This window comes from Pteropus vampyrus, unplaced genomic scaffold (assembly GCF_000151845.1).
Source record: "Pteropus vampyrus isolate Shadow unplaced genomic scaffold, Pvam_2.0 Scaffold1000001933, whole genome shotgun sequence".
Classification (NCBI taxonomy): domain Eukaryota; kingdom Metazoa; phylum Chordata; class Mammalia; order Chiroptera; family Pteropodidae; genus Pteropus; species Pteropus vampyrus.
The window spans coordinates 38632-58488 of NW_011916335.1; the positions used below are offsets into that span (position 1 = coordinate 38632).

The 19857-nt window shown below is 34.9% G+C and overlaps 1 protein-coding gene across 1 annotated transcript in view; it reads left to right on the forward strand.

Annotated features, from left to right (window-relative positions):
• LOC105311209 (ankyrin repeat domain-containing protein 26-like) overlaps positions 1-19857 on the forward strand; it is a 71756-nt gene that overhangs the window by 35669 nt on the left and 16230 nt on the right. Inside the window, 6 exon segments of the mRNA XM_023526983.1 lie at positions 1238-1372; positions 2764-3720; positions 12883-13035; positions 15928-15998; positions 16399-16492; positions 19249-19343. Coding sequence (XP_023382751.1) covers positions 1238-1372; positions 2764-3720; positions 12883-13035; positions 15928-15998; positions 16399-16492; positions 19249-19343 — 1505 coding nt within the window.

Consider the following 19857-nt stretch of genomic DNA (forward strand, 5'->3'; position numbering starts at 1 on the left):
CCTAATATACAGATTTCTCAGCAGAACTAGTCTTAGGATTGACATCAGAGGAAAAGCAAGAAAGTCTTCGTGGAAGTGAAAAGAACCACCCATGAGTATGTAAAAATTTAAATTTAAATCTCTGGTATACTATTACTTTTTATGCTTTAGTAAGGAAACATAGTCCATTTGTAATTACCTTTCAAGCTAGCCTTTTAGAGTCTATTGATCATAATTGAATATTATTCTTAAGAAGTTAAAAACTAAAATATTGTTAGAATCTATAGTCACTTATAGCTAAATTTATTCTTGGCCTTGAGGCAAAAAGAAAAAGCCTTTCTGAGTATTGTTTGCTTCTTTCAGTTTTATAACTTCCTTACATGATAAAGTAACATCAAATATTGTATTATATGATTAAACAGTTGAAATTATGAACAATATAAAAGTGATGGTCACTGAGTTGGATTCATGTGAAAGGAGTATTCATTCTCAGTGGTTCAAAATTTGCAGTTTGATATTGCTAGTCAATAATATAAAGGTTACAGATTTATTCTTCCTTGTCATCTCTCTGCAATTGACTTCAGAGTCTACATTCAGGGAGGGAATGGGGTCATAAAATCAACTCCACTGCCTCTTAAGAGAATCACAGCTTCCAGGATGAAATCTTTCATTGTTAGGATCCAAACAATAACTGTCTAATTTATTTCATTTCAGAGTAGGAAATTAGTAAATATTATTAAAATCTGTATCCACTCTGATTAATGGATATTAGAATAAATTAGAATTGGATGTGACAGATAACTATATCTATGCAGGACACTGTCAATGTGTGTAATTTGAATCAAAATTTAGGATTTTGCTTTTCTTTCTGACTGATGTTAATGATTTTGGCTCCTAAAAATTTAAAGCCTACCTCTTGTCCAGTTATCAATTTTTTAAAATTCTTAAATACAGTGTAGGTAGCAGCTCAATACGTAAGATAAGGTGAGGTGAACTATTTTAAGTGAGGAAGCCTTTGTAACATAAAAAATCATCTACCAATTCATTTTTGGTAGATTAACATACAACAAATTATTTAGTTCAAACGGTGAAAAGAGTAGGTTTGCAGGTTCATGTTTTTCTTTTAATTTTAGACTAAGATGTTATAATTAGTTATAATTCAGTGATTTGGGAGTAGATAAACTCCCCAAATCCCTAGATTAAGAAGTTACATTTTAATTATATTCTCATTTTTCTTTGTTTACACTTGATTCTCTAGGTTATAGAAGAGCGAAATGACAGTCAGAGGCAACTTTCTCAAGAACTGAATGCTAGAATGTCACAAGATACAATCCCAACCAATCACCTTTGCAAACAAAAGATAGAAATAAATCTTAAGGAAATGAATTCTGAGGTATTTTGTTTAGTCATTTTCAAATGCATGTTTGCATTTATTTGTGTGTATATATCTTAAAAAATCAACACTACATATGAGAAATATAGAAGATTTTAAAGATATGTGTATGTGTATGTATCTTAGGGGTTGACGTTTGTGGTCCACTAGATAAAATAATATTCTTGATTCAAATCAATTTATCTCCAACAGTCTAGTAGTGACGTTCACAATGGCCTCATCCTAAGGGGAGACTCTTACTATCTTTCATAGGAATTGATGAGATGTCTATAAACTCAAGGTTATTACTATTAACAACAGACACTCCAGGCTTTGGCAGTGCTTACATCCCCGTGCTATTTTAACACAGAGGTTAGTTTTTACTTTTAATGATGGTAAGGAGGATAACTACAGCCAGTTCAGACAGCACATTTTAGATGTCAATCTCCTTTTGATAAAAACAATTTGCTCAAAGTAGCATCCTATTTCAGTACAAGAAGCTTTTAAGATGACGGTATGCCACAACATTACTTAGTAATAATTCATTGATAAGTATTTTATTTCTAGTATAATAGGTCAGTCATTTTCTCCTATTTCATAATTTTTACTACTTTAATCATTTTGAAGAGGAAATAAATTATTACAGTAGCAAATAATCTCATGGTTTTCTAAGAAGAGTGCTCTAAAATTTCTCTTTATTTACCATGTTTTCTTTTTTTAAAATATAAGGCTTCTTTTACATTTAAATCTTTGTATGACAGAAGTAGCTGTGGTTTAGTACACAAACAAAAACTGTAGAGTCAGAAGACCTGGCTAAAATCCTGAATTCTTTATCTTTTTAACCTTTCCGTTCCAGATTGTGGTCACTAAATGACTTCATTCATATGTATAGAGTGCTTATGCAATGCTTAGATTTCTCTATTTAGTTCTTACTAGATGTAATTTTTATAACTGAGTATGTAAATATTAGAAAAGTAGAATGTCTATGGAATATTTTGGGGAACTAAAAATTTTAGGAAATGTAATCTGGCCAGATATATGCAGTTAATACTCTTATGAGGGTAGCTGTATATTCGAACTGTAAACTTCATTTTTAAGTATAATCACATTTATTAATCTTTTATATTATGCCTCCCTGGTTTGTTGCCTTCCTAATTCTGAGACTCTTAAATTCTCTTATGCTTCATCTTTTACTTTCATGAATTGAGCATATTATGTTGCATTTTGAATTCGAGAGAATGTTATGCTTATATAAAGTTGGTGGTTTAGAACCAACTCCATATATTTTCCATTTCAATATGAACTCATTGCAAACACTTCATAATATAAACAAAGAAGTCCTTCATTACTTCAGAATATGTCATGATATCATTTTATTGAATGTTAGCTATAAGTCTCTTTTATTTATTTAGATTTCTGAGAGTCATAAAAAAGAAAAAAGGCTGCTACATAAAAACCACATGTTGCAGGATGAAATTGCCATGCTAAGACTGGAAACAGACACAGTAAAAAATCAGAAGCAGGAAATGGAAAAAAAATATTTGTAGGACATTGCAACTGTACAAGACAAAAATGACTGTCATCAAAAGACAATAAAATTGAACGAGGAAACATTAACAAAAAAAATATTTCAATGTACTGCACAGCTTAACATTCTGACAGCTGAGAATACAATGCTCAAATATCAACTGGAGGATGAAAAAGAAAACAAAGAAAGACTGGAAACAGAAGTTGAATCATACTGTTCTAGACTGGCTACTGCTACACATGATCATGAGCAAGGTCAGACGTCAAAAAAAGACCTAGAACTTTCTTTCCAGAGAGCAAGAGATGAATGGTTTCATTTACGGGACAAAATGAATTTTGATCTGTATAACCTGAAAGGGAACAATGAGATTCTTTCTCAACAACTGTGTAAAGCTGAAAGTAAATTGAACAGCCTAGAAACTGAGCTTCATCAGATAAGAGATGCTCTCAGAGAAAGGACTTTAGTTTTAGAACATGTCCAAACAGACCTAAGCCAGACCCAGTGTCAAAAGAAGGAAATTGAATATAAGTATCAACATGAACAAGATAAAGTGAATAAATGCACTGGAAAGCAAAAATCCTTGGAGGAGAGGTTATCTCAGCTACAAAGTGAAAATGCGTTGCTTCGACAGCAACCGGATCATGCTGACCACAAAGGTGACAGTCAAGAAAGAGCAGTCATTAATATGCAAGAACAATTTCAGGATGTGATAAAAAGACTTAAGGCCGAAAGTGAAAAACAAGGCCATATACTGCAAGAAAAAAATCAGAAGTTAATCAATGAATGTAATCGTTTAAAAGAGAGAGTGTGTCGGTAGGAATTGGATAAAGAAGAAAGAGAAGTAAGTATCCAGAAAGATAAATATTTTTCAAATTTCTGAAAGAAAACTCAAAGTAATATTTGATTATGGCTAAATAGTGAATCTAGTTGCATATTTCAAGTATACAGACTATAAATGCATTTGCTCTATCAGTTTAAAAGGATACAAACAGCAAATAAAAATTAACCTGAGATTGCTTTTCTTTGAGGAAAACGTTGTGTTGTTTATGAAATTTTAGGTTCGAATTGGTAGTAGATATAGATTGATATCAATACTTTAGTCTTATAATGCTAAAATCATAATTGAAATCTTCCTGTCACCATATTGCAATGCCATTATGAAGCAGATAAATAGAAATGCTCATACTGGGAATGGGTATAATGAAACTCAGGTTAACTTTTGAAAGTCAATTCCAGATTTCCCAGAAGAACTGAGCTGTAGATGCTGTATCTCAAAGTACCTTCCTTTCAGTAGCTTCTAATACATTACCGTTGGTATAATTTTATTTTTATTCATGGCAATTTGAATGAAATTTAGAAACATTTCAGTCTTAAATAGTGTATTCTTAGGACCTCTGAACACTCTAAAGGCAGCTACTTCTCATTAATCGTATTTTGGGAAAGATGTGATGTGTTTTAGCAGTACTACACTAGATTTAATCTTCCCACTGCCATTTATCATTTTCATTGACTATTTTTACAAATAATTCACCCATAATTCTCATTTTAGGTGCCATAGCCTGTGATTTGGACATAAGTTTGTCCAATACAACAAGAATTGCAGCCCGTTGTGATTTGCTAATTTTGCATTGGATCTGGACTTTTAGCCTCGGGAGGGGTGGCAGGATTCATGTGCAGCATGGAGGAGGAGGGCAAGGCCCAATGGCCTCGGGTCGCGAATGCCTTTGGAATGGCTTCACTATTATTGTGAGATGTGGGAATCTATTGGATGAGTTTCAGTAGAGGACTGAGTATGTGAGGAACTCTGAAGTTAATTTGAGCCTCTGATAAAAAAAAAAAAAATAGGAATAACAGTCCACAGTGTAGTCTGACTGAAGTGCATTTTTCTCCTTGAGACTTCAGTAGATTGTAAATGTTTGCAGATTCAATTGGGAAAATGAATAATGGGGCAGAATTCATTGTCCAGTAACCTCATACTGGTTAGAAAAGAGGATATCACCTTCCGTGTCTTTAACCAAATTAATAGCAATGTGTCTATCTGAGGAAAAGAAGGTGGATTGATAAATGTGGTGATCTTTTTCAAGTTATATATTGCAGAACTAATAGATAACTCTAACCAAGTGCATATGTTATAGTTATGTATTATTTAATAATAATAATGCGATTTGTAAAGTCAATAACAAGAATATCGTACCAGGTAGTAGTGAGACATCTTCAACAAGAACTGGCTCATTGCTTATGACTTGTAATACGATGTCGGCCAGACATGGGTAGAATAAACATGCCGATCTTATTGCTGATCTTAAGGAAAACGCTTTTAGCTTTTCACCATTTGAGTAAGATGTTAGCTGTGCGTTAGTCGCAACTGGCCTTTATAATATTGAGGTGTTATTTCTCTAGTCCCCCTTTGCTGAGTTTTTATCATAAATGGATCCTGGATTTTGTTAAATGCTTTTTCTGCATCCATTTATATGATCACATGATTTTTATCTTTCAGTTTGTTAATGTGGCTTACCACATTAATTGATTTGTGGATAATGAAGCAACTTTGGATCACAGGAATCACTCCAGTTTGATTATGGGGAATGATTTTTTTAATGTACTGCTGAATTCAGTTCGCTAATATTTTGTTGAGGATTTTTGCATCAATGTTCATCAGAGATATTGGCCTAAGTTTTCTTTTTTTGTGATGTCTTTGTCTGGTTTTGCAATCAGGGTAATGGTGGTCTTATACAAATAATTAGGAAGCCTTCTCTCCTCTTGAATTTCTTGGACTGTTTTGAGAAGAATAGGTGTTAATTCTTTGAATGTTTGGTAAAATTTGCCTTTAAGTCATTTGGTCCAGGGCTTTTGATTTCTGGGAGTTTTTTGATTATTCATTTGATTTGATTGGTGGTAATCGGATGATTCAGAATTTCTGTTTCTTCTTGACTTCGTTTTGGGAGCTTGTCAGTTTCTAGGAATGTACCCATTTTTTCCAGATTGTCTAATTTGTTGACATGGAATTGTTTGTAGTGTTTTCTTAAAATCCTTTGTATTTCTGTGGAGTCCATAGTTACTTCTCTTTCCTATTTTTTTATTTGTGTTCTCTCTTTTTTTCTTGATGAATCTGGTTAAAGGTTTGTCAGTTTTGTTTATCCTTTCAAAGAACCAACTCTTGGTTTCATTGATCTTTGTTAAAATTGCTTTTCTAGACTCTCTTTTGTTTATTTCCCTTCTGATCTTTATTATTTCTTTTTTTCCTACTCACTTGGGGTTCTGCTGGCTATTCTTTTTCTAGTTCTTTTAAGTGTAAGGTTAGATGTTTTATTTGAGATTTTTTTCTTGTTTTTTGAAGTAGTCCTATATTGCTATGAATTTCCCTCTTAGGATTGCTTTTGCTGTGTCCCATAGATTTTGTGTCATTGTATTTTTATTTTCATTTCTCTCCAGGTATCTTTTGATTTTTAACTTGATCTCATCGTTAACCCATTATTTGTCTAGTAGGATATTATTTAGCCTCCATTTGATGTGTATTTTCCAGTTTTTTTCCTTGTAGTTGATTTCTAGTTTTATACCATTGTGGTCAGAAAAGATGCCTGATATGATTTCAGTTTTCTTAAATTTATTGATACTTGTTTTGTGGCCTAACACATAGTCTATCCTGGAAAATGTTCCAAGAGCAATAGAGAAGAATGTATATTCTGCTGCTTTGGGATGAAATGCTCTGAAAATATCAATTCAATCTGTTTGATCTAGTGTGTTTTTTAAGGCAGCAGTTTCCTTGTTGATTTTTTTTCTGAAGATTTGTCCATTGGTGTCTGTGGGGTGTTAAAGTCTCCAACTATGAGTGTATCATTGTCAATCTCTCCCTTTATGTCGGTCAATAATTGTTTTATATATGTAGATGCTCCTATGTTGGGAGCATATATGTTTACTAGGGTTATGTCCTCTTGATGTATTGCTCCCTTTATTATTATGTAATGCCCTTCTTTGTGTCTTATTATAGACTTTGTTTTAAAGTCTCTTTTGTCTGATATAAATTTTGCTCCCCCAGCTTTTATTCTTTTCCATTTGCCTGAAATATATATTTTTCACTTTTACTTTCATAGTGTGTATATCATTTGATCTGAAGTGGGCCTCTTGTAGACAGCATGAGCATTGATCTTGTTTTCTTATCCATTCAGCTACCCTATGTCTTTTGACTGGAGCATTTAATCCATTTACATTTAAAGTGATTATTGATACGTACATAGTTATTGATACGTACATAGCTATTTTATCATTCACATATATGGGTTTCCCCCTTCTTCTTTTTACATATATCCCTTTAACATTACTTGTAATATTGGCTTATCTGTGTTGAATTCTTAAAGCTTTTCCTCTCTGGAAACTCTTTATCTCACCTTCCACTTTACTTAATTGCCTTGCTGAGTAGATTGTTTAAGGTTACAGGTTCTTGTTTTTTATGCCTTTGAATATTTTTTGTCAGTTCCTTCTGGCCTGCAAAGGTTTTGTTGAAAAATCAGGTGACATTGTTATGGAAGTACCCTCATAAGTAACTAGCTGCCTTTCTCTCATTGCTTTTCAGATTCTCTTTGTCTTAAACCTTTGGCATTTGAATCATACACAATGAATTGTGGTGTGGGTCTTTTTGAGCTCCTCTTGTTTGGGACTCTTTGCACTTCCTGGACTTGTATGTCTAATTCCTTTGCCTGGTTAGGGAAATTTTCTGTCATTATTTCTTCACATAGGTTCTCAATCCATTGCTCTCCTACTTATCCTTCTGCTACCCCATGACATGGATATTGGTATACTTAATGTTGTCTCAGAGGTCTCTTAACCTATACTTGTCTTTTTATTATTATTATTTTTTTGCTGTTTTGTTTGGGTGTTTCTGCCATTTTGTCTTCCAACTCACTAATTTGATCTTCTGTTTCTTCCAGTCTACTCCTGTGTATTCTTCTTTTCAGTTATTGTGTTCTTCATTTCTGACTGGTTCTTTTATGTGGTTTCTATGTCCCTTTTTATGTTTACTCTTTGTTTGTTAAACTTCTCGCTGAGATCATCTATTCTCCCCTGAAGTTCACCGAGCATTCTTATAACCATTGTTTTAAACTCTGTCTCTGGTAGGCTGCTTGCTTCTATTTCATTTAGAATTTTTTCTGAAGTTTTCTCCTGTTGTTTCATTCGAGGCATGTTTCTTTGTTTTTCTCATTTTGTTGCTCTCTGTTTTTTTCTAATCTTGGGGAAGATTTGTTATGTCTCCCAGCCTTGTCCAGATGGCCTTATGTATTAGGTGTCCTGTGTGGCCCAGTGGAGCAGTCTCTTTAATCCCCTGCACCAGAGACTCTGGGCGTGTTCTTTGTGTGGGTTGTGTGTATTCTCCTATTGTAGCTAAGCCTTTATTACTGGTTGCACATCATTGAATAGGATTGACTGTTGAGATGACTGACCGTGGGAATTTTCTAGGCCCACAGGGTATGAATTGCTGTGTGGGTTTGACTACTTGGAGGAAAGTTTGCCCCAGCATGCTTCCATTCATGTCGAGACCACTGTATTGTGTAACACTTACAGTGCTAGTTAGGTATTGCTCTATTGTGGTCCAGCACCAGCCTCTGAATATATTGGTTCTGTGGCACCTTGGTCAGGGGTCCCGAGTAGGCCAAGGTCAGCTGCTGCATTTGACTACACGGGCTACCTGGTGGGAGCTACAAAGTGATCCACGAATGGTTGCTTGCTATGCCGGATTTAAAGGCATGTGGGAGACACAACACTGTGAGCCGAGGTTCGGTTACCCCCAATACTGAGCCTGGTGTGGCTTAGCAAAAGGACCAGTGTGGCTCAAGGCCTGAGGCTGCCTGCCAGTTTCTTGTAAGGCTCCACAGAAGGGCCTTTGGGTGGTATGCGATTTGGGTGGTGTGAGGACGCAGGAGTCACCGGCATATACTGAGTAGATTTCCCCTGGTCAATACACTGTCAGTTTTTGTGCGAGTGCTCTCCCTTGTTGTTTCCTGTAAAAGTCCCAGATTGCAGCAAGGCAAGCTGCTGCCTGCCTCAGGCCTGCAGACACCTGAGATTTGTTCAAGAAATATTGTAGCTCAGGGCAGGGTTTTGGGCCCACCACTGAAAGACTTTCTTGGGGTCCATGGGCTGTGTGTGAGTCGAATGAGCTGAGTGCTGTCATTTGCTCTGTTTTGCAGCCCAAGGAAAGTACAGAGTGGGCCTGGCTGCCCAATCGTGCTTACCACAGTTAATTTGTGGGTTGAGTAGAGCGTGGTCTCAGGGACACCCCAGGTGGTGTGGGCTGATCTCACCGGGCCGATGCAGATTCTGAATTGGTTGTGTGGGGGTAGCATTCAACATAGGCGACATGATGCTTGCCTGTAGACTCCCCCGGAGGAGGGTGGCAAGATCAAGGAGCAATGGAGGTTGTCCCTCCGGCCCTATTTCCAGCTCCAGGCAACTCACTCTTTTCCCGCATCTCTTATGCCTCTTGAGCTGCCCGCCCTCCTATGGCACCATGGTGCCTATTGTGAAAAAATGAGTCTGTGAGCAAGCCCATTAAGGGGGGCATTTCATTTCCAGGTTCCCTTTGTCTCACCTAGACAGCCAGAATTTCCACTGATTTTTATAGTCATATTTTGTGGGAACTCCTTTGCGGGGGTCTGGAACTCTGTGCTAGGGAGTCCCTGTCTCTTTCAGGGGGGCTTCCGTAGCCTCACTCTCCCTCCTGGTACTCAAATACTCCCCATGGATGTGGGACCAGCCTCTTTCATATCTCCACCTTTTCTACCAGTCTCAATGTGGCTTTTTCTTTATAGCCTCAGATGTATATGTTACGATCACCTAGAATTCAAGTGGTTGTCCATGTTGCTTATTTTATAATTTGGTTGGAATTTTAATGCAGTCTTGAGAAGAAGCAAACCCCACTTTTAAGTATCCCACCAAGTTGACCTTCCTCTCTCTCTGGTTAAAGCTTTATCAATTTTGTTTATCTTTTCAAAGAAGTGGCTCTTGGTTTCATTGATCTTTTGTGGTTTGTTTTAGACTCTAATGTGTATATTTCCATTCTAATCTTTATTATCTCATTGCTTATACACACTTGGCTTTGGTGGTTGTTTTTTCTAGTTCTTCGAAGTATAAAGTTAGATGGTTTATTTAAGATTTTTTTTTTTTTTTGAGGTAGGCCAATATTGCTATAACATTCCCGGTTAGTTCTGCTTATGCTGTGTCCCATAAATTTTGAGTTGCTGTGATTTCACTTCCCTTTGTCTCCGGGTATCTTTAAATTTCTTTTTTGGTCTCAATGTTAACTCATTCATTATTTAGTAACATATTATTTAGCCTTCGTATCTTTGTGTATTTTTCAGTTTTTTTTCTTGTAATGATTTCTAGTTTCATACCATTGTTGTCAAAAAGGATGCTTGATATAAATTTTATCTTCTTAAGTTTATAGAGACTTGTTTGAGGCCTAACATGTGATATATCTTGGAAAATGTTCCAGGAGCACTTAAAAAGAAGGTATTATCGGCTGCTTTTGGGTGAAATACTCTTAAAAAATCAAGTAACTCCGTCTGGTCTGCTGTATTATTTAAAGCCAGTGTTTCCTTGTAGATTTTCTCATATAGGTCCCATTTTAATTTCAGAGGATATGACAATATGTCATTTCATTGAATTTCACTTAGGTTTCTGAGAGTCATGAAAAAGAAAAAGGTCTGTTGCATGAAAACCACATGTTGCAGGATGAAATTGCCATGCTAAGACTGGAAATAGACACAGTAAAAAATCAGAAGCAGGAAATGGAAAAAAAATATTTGGAGGACATTGCAACTGTAAAAGACAAAAATGATTGTCTTCAAAACACAATAAAAGCAAATGAAGAAATATTAACAAGAAAAATATTTCAATATACTGCACAGCTTAACATTCTGACAGCTGAGAATACAATGCTGCAATCTCAACTGGAGGATGAAAAAGAAAACAAAGAAAGACTGGAAACAGAAATCGAATCCTACCGTTCTAAACTGGCTACTGCTATGCATGATCATGAGCAAGGTCAGACATCAGAAAAAAACCTAAAACTTTCTTTCCAGAGAGCAAGAGATGAAAGGTTTCATTTACGGGACAAAATGAATTTTGATCTGTATAACCCGAAAGGGAACAATGAGATTCTTTCTCAACAACTGTGTAAAGCTGAAAGTAAATTGAACAGCCTAGAAACTGAGCTTCATCAGACGAGAGATGCTCTCAGAGAAAGGACTTTGGTTTTAGAACATGTCCAAACAGACTTAAGCCAGACCCAGTGTCAAAAGAAGGAATTGAATATAAGTATCAACATGAACAAGATAAAGTGAATAAATGCACTGGAAAGCAAAAATCCTTGGAGGAGAGGTTATCTCAGCTACAAAGTGAAAATGCGTTGCTTCGACAGCAACCGGATCATGCTGACCACAAAGGTGACAGTCAAGAAAGAGCAGTCATTAATATGCAAGAACAATTTCAGGATGTGATAAAAAGACTTAAGGCTGAAAGTGAAAAACAAGGCCATATACTGCAAGAAAAAAATCAGAAGTTAATCAATGAATGTAATCGTTTAAAAGAGAGAGTGTGTCGGTAGGAATTGGATAAAGAAGAAAGAGAAGTAAGTATCCAGAAAGATAAATATTTTTCAAATTTCTGAAAGAAAACTCAAAGTAATATTTGATTATGGCTAAATAGTGAATCTAGTTGCATATTTCAAGTATACAGACTATAAATGCATTTGTTCTATCAGTTTAAAAGGATACATACAGCAAATAAAAATTAACCTGAGATTGCTTTTCTTTGAGGAAAACGTTGTGTTGTTTATGAAATTTTAGGTTCGAATTGGTAGTAGATATAGATTGATATCAATACTTTAGTCTTATAATGCTAAAATCATAATTGAAATCTTCCTGTCACCATATTGCAATGCCATTATGAAGCAGATAAATAGAAATGCTCATACTGGGAATGGGTATTATGAAATTCAGGTTCAGGTGAGTAGGCTCCTTTGACAGTTAATTCCAGATTTCCCAGATGAACTGAACTGTAGATGCTGTATCTCAAAGTACCTTCCTTTCAGTAGCTTCTAATACATTACCGTTGGTATAATTTTATTTTTATTCATGGCAATTTGAATGAAATTTAGAAACATTTCAGTCTTAAATAGTGTATTCTTAGGACCTCTGAACACTCTAAAGGCAGCTACTTCTCATTAATCATATTTTGGGAAAGATGTGATGTGTTTTAGCAGTACTACACTAGATTTAATCTTCTCACTGCCATTTATCATTTTCACTGACTATTTTTACAAATAATTCACCCATAATTCTCATTTTAGGTGCCATAGCCTGTGATTTGGACATAAGTTTGTCCAATACAACAAGAATTGCAGCCCGTTGTGATTTGCTAATTTTGCATTGGATCTGGATTTTTAGCCTCGGGAGGGGTGGCAGGATTCATGTGCAGCACGGAGTAGGAGGGCAAGGCCCGATGACCTCGGGCCATGAAGGCCTTTGGAATGGCTTCAGTATTATTCTGCAACGTGGGAATCTATTGGATGAGTTTGAGTAGAGGACTGAATATGTGAGGAACTCTGAAGTTAATTTGAGCCTCTGATAAAAAAAAAAAAAGTGTAATAACAACAGTCCACGGTGTAGTCTCACCCAAGTGCCTATATCTCTTTGAGACTTTAGTAGACTGTAAATGTTTGCAGATTCATCAGGGAAAAATGGATAGTGGGGCTGTATTCTCTGTCCAAGTAACCTCATACTGATTAGAAAAGAGAATACCACCTTTTCTGTCTTTAACTAAATTAAGTAAATAGCACTGTGTCTATCTGAAGAAAAGAAGGTGAATTAACGTATGTGGTGATCTTCTTCAAGTTATAGTTTATGATAAGAATAGATAACTCTTCCAAATACATATATTAGAGTTATCTTCCTTAACATAATTTAAGAATAATGTGTTTTGTAAAATTATAACTGAAATATCCTACCAGGTTGTCGTGAGACAACTCCAACAAGAACTAGCTGACACCCTCAGAAAGCAATCTATGTCAGAGGTGTCGCTGGAGGTTACAGCACATTATCATACGAATTTAGGAGATGAGACACACGATGTGAAGATGAAATTAGATCAAATCAGAAGTTAAGTATGTATGAAATTTAACATGCCAACAGTTAATCCATACTTGGTTACATAATTTAAAGTGTTTAGGATACTAATTTTTATGAGCAGCTTTATTTTGAATGTCCCTTGTAATTAATTTTTATAATTTTATTATCTTTATAATGTGTTGATTTTCAAACTTTTTAATGCTGTCATTTTTCTGACATGTTTGTTATCAATATTTATCCTTGAACAAATTGAGAATTATGGAACATTTTTCATTAGAACTGAGAGACCTTTTTCTATTAAACCATATATTTTTAGTAATATCTCCCTTATTGTGAAGAGAGCATACTTTAAAATCAAAACATATGGTTAATGGAACATTATAGAAAGTTATCTTATTTTTTATCTTGGCAGTGTACATGGATATATAATCTGTATATATAATTTATAGATTTCAGGTAACTTGTACTGAAAGTCATTATACAAATCAGTTGAAGTAGGGATTTCTCTCATTTTCTTTCCATTTTAGATATATTTAAAAGCATGGAAATATTCAGATCATTATGGTATGTACTCCTACAAGAGAGAATTAAGAAATTGTATAGATCCACTATTGGATTTAAAAAACAACTTTATTGATATATAATTCACATATCAGAATTCACCCATTTAGAATGTAGAATTCAGTATAGCTTAATATCTTCATAGAATTGGGAAACTATTACCACCATCAGTCATAGTATGTTTTCATCACCCCAAAAAGCAGCCCCACATCTTTTAGCTGTCACTCTCAGCTTCCCACCTCCCCAGCCCCAATCAACCTCCTCACCGTCTCTATAGATTTGCCTATTCTGGATATTTCATATTAATGGAATCAAACAACACATGGTCCCTTTTTGAGTAGTTTCTCTCATTTAACATCACGTCCGCAAGGTTCAACAGTGTTATAGCACATATTAATATTTTCTTTCTTTTTATTGCTGAACAACACTTCATCGTGTGGCTAAACCACTTACCTGTTCATCAGTTGATGGAATTTCCTGCTGTTTCCACTTTTTTGCTGTTAACAATTCTACTACAAACATTAGTTTACAAATTATTCTGTGAACATATGTTTTCATTTCTCTGCCATTGGTTTTGTCCTCTGAGTGACTTAGGCTAGTTTCAACATCTCTTAGCCTTTACTCATGCCATCCTTTCTGTCTTTCAGTTTCTATTTCTCTTGCCTAATCCTACATCTTCTCAGACCTGGCTCCCAATCTCTCCTTCTCCACGAAGCTTTCTCTGACTGTTCTAACTCTGATTGAGACCATTCTCTTCATCTAGCCTGTGCAGAACAATTTAACTTTTACATTGTTATAATTTTTTTTCATGTAAAGTAATCATGTCTTTCTAAGTTTAAATTTATCTAAGGGGAAACACCATTTGATAAATTTATCTAAGGGGAAACACCATTTGATATGTTGTTACCTGTCCTTGTATCAATTGAAAATATTTTATACCACACAAATACTTTCTACTTGGAGACACTCATATAACGAAGCTTTTATTCTAAATGTATTTTAATTTGAAGTAGAAAATTATTTAATTGAATGCTTGTTTTTTTCCCCTTCGGTGTAAAAAAAAAAAAAAAAAGTCAAAATCAGTCTTCCTTCACTATGCAGCTAGAATTGGGATTTATAGATTTATAGCACTTTCCACACGTAAAACTCTGGTGATGGCTTTTCTGATATGTCATGCCACATTGCCAGAATATGCTCATCAAAAAACTTGCTAACGCACCCCAACGTGAATAGTTTCTGGGAAGGAATTGATTTTGTAATGTTTATTTAGCCATAGAGTCCATTATTTTCACATCAGTGGCTTTATGCCGCCTCTCCTGGTCCTGTAAGTTACATACTCAGTGCAGGAGATGCTCTTTGCCTTGTAGTCCACAATCATTGCTCACTGAGTAGCACAGAGAGGAAGTACGTTATAAATCATTACAAGCAGCAAAAAGTACTGTTGGCTAGTGGAATTGGTGAAAGGTTTTTGAAGGACCGCGGTACATTCTCGGCTTCACGCTCCCCATTTGCTTCTATTTTCAGTGGTATGAAGAATGATTAGAGAGCAACTTGCATAAGAAACCACTTCCATTGGCATGCCATCTGCATAAAACATGTAACTTTATTAGAACATAACTTTATTAGCAACAATAATGATACTAATTGAAGACACTAAGAGCTTGCTATGCTGCACATACTCTTCTGAGCACTTTACGTATATTCCCTAATTTAAACTTCCCAACATCCCAGTGAGGTAGACCCCATTATTATTTCCATTTTACTGATGAAAAGAGACAGAAGAAAGTGCTTTGAAAGTACTTTGCTCAAGGTCACACTGCTAATAACTGGTGGACCTGGGATTCAAACCCAGGCATTCTGGCTCCTATGTAGGTACTGCCTCTCAAACTATTCCATGAAGCATCTGGTTGTCACTGAAAGCCTGCTATTAACTTTCATAATCACTGGAATGACCATGGATATCCACATGTATGACTATTTAAAAATGATAGTTGATATAGTGCTTGGCATACAAAAATGTAAACGTTTATCATAAGGTAACTTGTTATTTTTCTCCAGTTGACCAATATATAAATTTGCATATTTATCTGATAAAATAAAATTTGACAACATGAATAACGTTTTTGTTTTGGTACTAGGGAAAAGGTTAGTAAACTTCTCTGTAAAGGGCCAAGAGAGTAAATATTTTAGGCTCTGTGGGCCATACGGTCTCTGTTGTCACACCTCATCTCTGCTGTTATGACACAAAGTAGCCATAAACGAAATGCAGATGAAAGAGTGTGGCTTTGTTCCAGTAAAATTTTAGTTACAAATACAGGTATATTGTATGAGATTATCAGTAGTTAAAGTTCTTTTTTTAATTTTAGGTGCAAGAAGCAAGGGATGAACATGTAAAGGCCATAAAATGTGCAGAGAAGATGCAAGATCAAATGCGAAAGTATTATTTGTTTGTTTATTTATTTTCTCCTTAGGGATTTAAAAAAAGCTGATTGGGGTGACATTGGTTAAAAATTGAAAGCAGCACAGAAAATAAAGAGTATTTATAAAGCAGATGAGCAGTAAGAGAGTTAGATCAGCTATGATAATAAATATGCCAGTGTGAAGGTAGATAAAAATTTCAGGTTTGAGATATTTTGAAATGCATAATTTATGTACATTATCTCTACAATCTTGCACATTACCTAGAAAACACAACTGTAAAAATTACACAATTGCCAAATCATCTACTTTTGAAATCTTGAGATTTTTGGCAATGGCATCTTCAGATGTCTGTGCAGAAATTATGCGATATGTTTTAAAATTATGTGTGAGAATAATTATTTTAATACACGTTTTAGGCTTGAAACTGAATGTGCTGAGTTAAAAGACACAATCAAAAAGCAAGCCAGCAGAAGTGAACAGCTTCAGAGAAACCTGTTAGGGACAAGTTTGGTAAGTCAATGTCTCAATTTCTGTCATACTGCAAAAGAATTTTTATTTCTCTTGTAGTAGTATAAAGAATATTTGGACAATATGAAAAGTCGTTGACAAAAGTATGTATTGTACTCATTGACAGTACTTGCTAGTAGTCATGTAACTTCTTTTTATAGAGGGAGCTGTGAATTCAAAAGATTAATAATTTTTGTAGTAATATTTTAATAAAAAAGATTATCATAGTCTGAAAGCAATATTTGATATATCCCACATTTTGTATAGCATTTATTTTGGTTTTTCGAGCTTTTGACTGTTTTTCATAATGCCATTATAAATGTGGCCCTACAAATATCTCTGAGTCCAGACGTTTGATCATTGATTTGATCTGGAATTCTGAATTTCTCTTGTAATCTAAACCCTTCAGTGAGATTTTAAGAATTAATTCTTTTTAATGTTCTAATTTGTTCTTTGTTCTTTTCATCATGAATGCATACTAGGTCATTATGCAAGCCTTTCCCTAAAGGAATGCATTTTCTTCTTTGTTAGAGTTTTGAAAAAGAGAGAGATGCCAATGAAAATGTAGAAATGGCTGCTCAATTATGGCCTTACATAGTAACATCGTGCTCCTAGCATTGCAAGTTTGGAAATTATTATTTTTTCCTTAACTTGAGTTCATCAGCCTTTCAAAAGTTTCACAATCCAATCTCAGAAAAGATTGATGGGAGCTCCAGGACTCCAATTTATTGACATAAAGAGAAAGCCACATTAACTACTAAGCAGGACAGAATTCTTCTGTCACTCTTGCCCTCCTCTGTGGGAGAGGTGACCTATGATTTAAGACCAGAAGGGTGCATTTTGCACCCTATATTGGATCAGTGAGGTAGACACACCTATCAACTAGCTTCTTTCTGTCACTGTAGCTGGGTCAATGCAATTTCATTACACAGATATACCTATCAGGGGAAATGCAAGATTGTGTTGCTCGCCCTTCCTGTGGCCAAAGAAATATTGAAAATTATAGTTTTTCTCAACTTCGTATAAATTGGACACATTGTGTTAGCATACTTTTCATACAAGTGACATGACAATATATTGATAAAGAGTCTTCCTTGAATAAGAGTGCCTGGAGTTGTCACTTTAAAGTTTTAGACAGAAATCTATTAAGGTATCAAAACTTGAAAAAATTTGTAAGCAAACCCAGTACTGATTGAGCTTATACAAAAATATCGAGTGATTTTTTTTTTTTTTTGTAGACTTCTGTAGAAATGAGTTATGATATGGAATTATTGATCACTGTATGGTCTACTTACTCTGTGAATAAAAAGTTTAATAACAGACAGATTTCAACAAACTCAGTCAATAGTCTATCATCTCTAGTAGGGTCTAATCTCATGAATCTGCAGGCCAGATCCTACCTGGGTTAAGGTATTTGATCCACAATGTTGAGGCGGGGAATCTGGATTGGGAAGAAGAGAGAGCTCTAGCTGACTCCGCCTTCAAACAACGTAATTGAGTGTGCACCTGAATGGAACTTGGGAGGAAGACTTTGATAGGTCAGGTCAGGTGTTTATGGAATAGAATGTGATTTAATAAAAAAGCCAGTAATGGATAGTCTGATGCTTGTGAAAAGTTTTTGCATTCTAAGAGAAAAACAGGGCGAAGTATGCTGGTCAACGTCCTGAGAGGGAAGGGACCTCCAAGATCAGAAAATAACACTACTCCCAAAGCAACACCGATAAAATGTACAACAAAATATACAATATTCGCTAATCCACACCAAGTAATGGTCTATGAGTGTGTGGTCTATGAGTGTGAGGATATTATCTGTGAGGAATTAGAAGAAAGAAAAGAACAGATGACCTCATTGAGGGGGTCAAGGCTGACATGTAGTTTAAGGAATCTGGTTTGATGCCTTGAGATGTAAAGAATTCTGAGAGAATGTAAAGGAAGAATAGAAAGGGTCCAGGACTGAATATCAGGGCTGCTGTTGCTTAGAAATGACTTGGGTTTAGAGGAGCAGGGCGGGTGGGGGAAGGGCTGTCAGTTGCTCCTCAGAAGTAAAGCAGGATAAGGACTAAAGAAAAAAAGAATCCTCAAAAATATTTTAGTGCAGTTACAGGATTGAGAGTCAGACTCTTATGTAAAAGAGGAGAATAAGTGGTGAAATCTGAATATGTGGATGAGACCATGCATGGCAGAATGTTAGAGTCCAATGGAAGGGGAGAAACAGGATGATAGAAAAAGCTACAAGAGTCAAGGAAAAGTTATGTATTTACACAACATAGAGAAGACGTTAATAGAAAAGGAGAAATTGGAATCTATGGAAGAATGCTTACAGAGGAGGAGAATCTATCTTATCCTAAAGTCAGATTATTCTCATAATGTAATGAGAATTGCATGGGAACTTTTTAAAGATTATCTCAGTAAGATGTGATTTAATCAAACCTGGAATATCTTGAATTATTAATGAAAATATTTGTAGGGCATCATTAGAAACTAAAAGGTAAATATAGGCACTCTTTATAAAAGATTTTAACAGCATTTTCCATGGAAAAACATCGGTTTTTTAACAAATTTTGGCAATTCAAATTCTAGAAAAAAATCGATGATAATGTAAAATCAATGTGAACTGTTTTAAGAAAAGTCATTGTTTTTAAAATCTGTCCTTATTGGCATCACATATTTCATGAAATAATGAGGAATAATATTTTAAAGAGAGAAGGGTAAGTCTCTAGATGTTTAAAATTCATTTTATTTAAAAATGTTTTTCACAGTCTGAGAATGAAAAGGAGCTACTAAAACAATCTCTGGAATATCGTTTGGATGAAGAAAAGAGGAAAAATGATGAATTAGAAAAAGAGATTACCAGGTAAGATTTTATTATTTCAGATCATTTTAACCATTAATTAAGGTTTAGCTATAATTTTAGTTTATGAAAACCTAAATACAATGTTATTTCATATCTCTAATTTGTATAAGTAAACAAAGTATCTTGTTTAAAAAATTTCTTTAGAAACTCACAGCACAAACCTTTTTGAATGCCGAATAGTATACCTACTCTTTAATGATTCCTAAAACAATAAAGACAGTTCCTTTTGCATATACTGTAACTGCATTCTTCTTTGTCTACCTTGAATTTTTATTTCTGTGAGACGTCTTTGCCCTCTCTGGTATCTTTCCTTCTTTTAGTAGCGTTCTTCCTTTCAGCATTCCAACAGTTGAACATCTAAAAACAGATCTGTGTCATGGTTTAACAAGATCAACAATTATCTTGATTTGGCCAGGTTTTCTTTCTACTTTTTTCAGTTGTAAAATATATTCCACATGCCAAAATGTGTGTATGACTAAAAGAAAAATAAGATGAGCGATTCTGTTTTTATGAC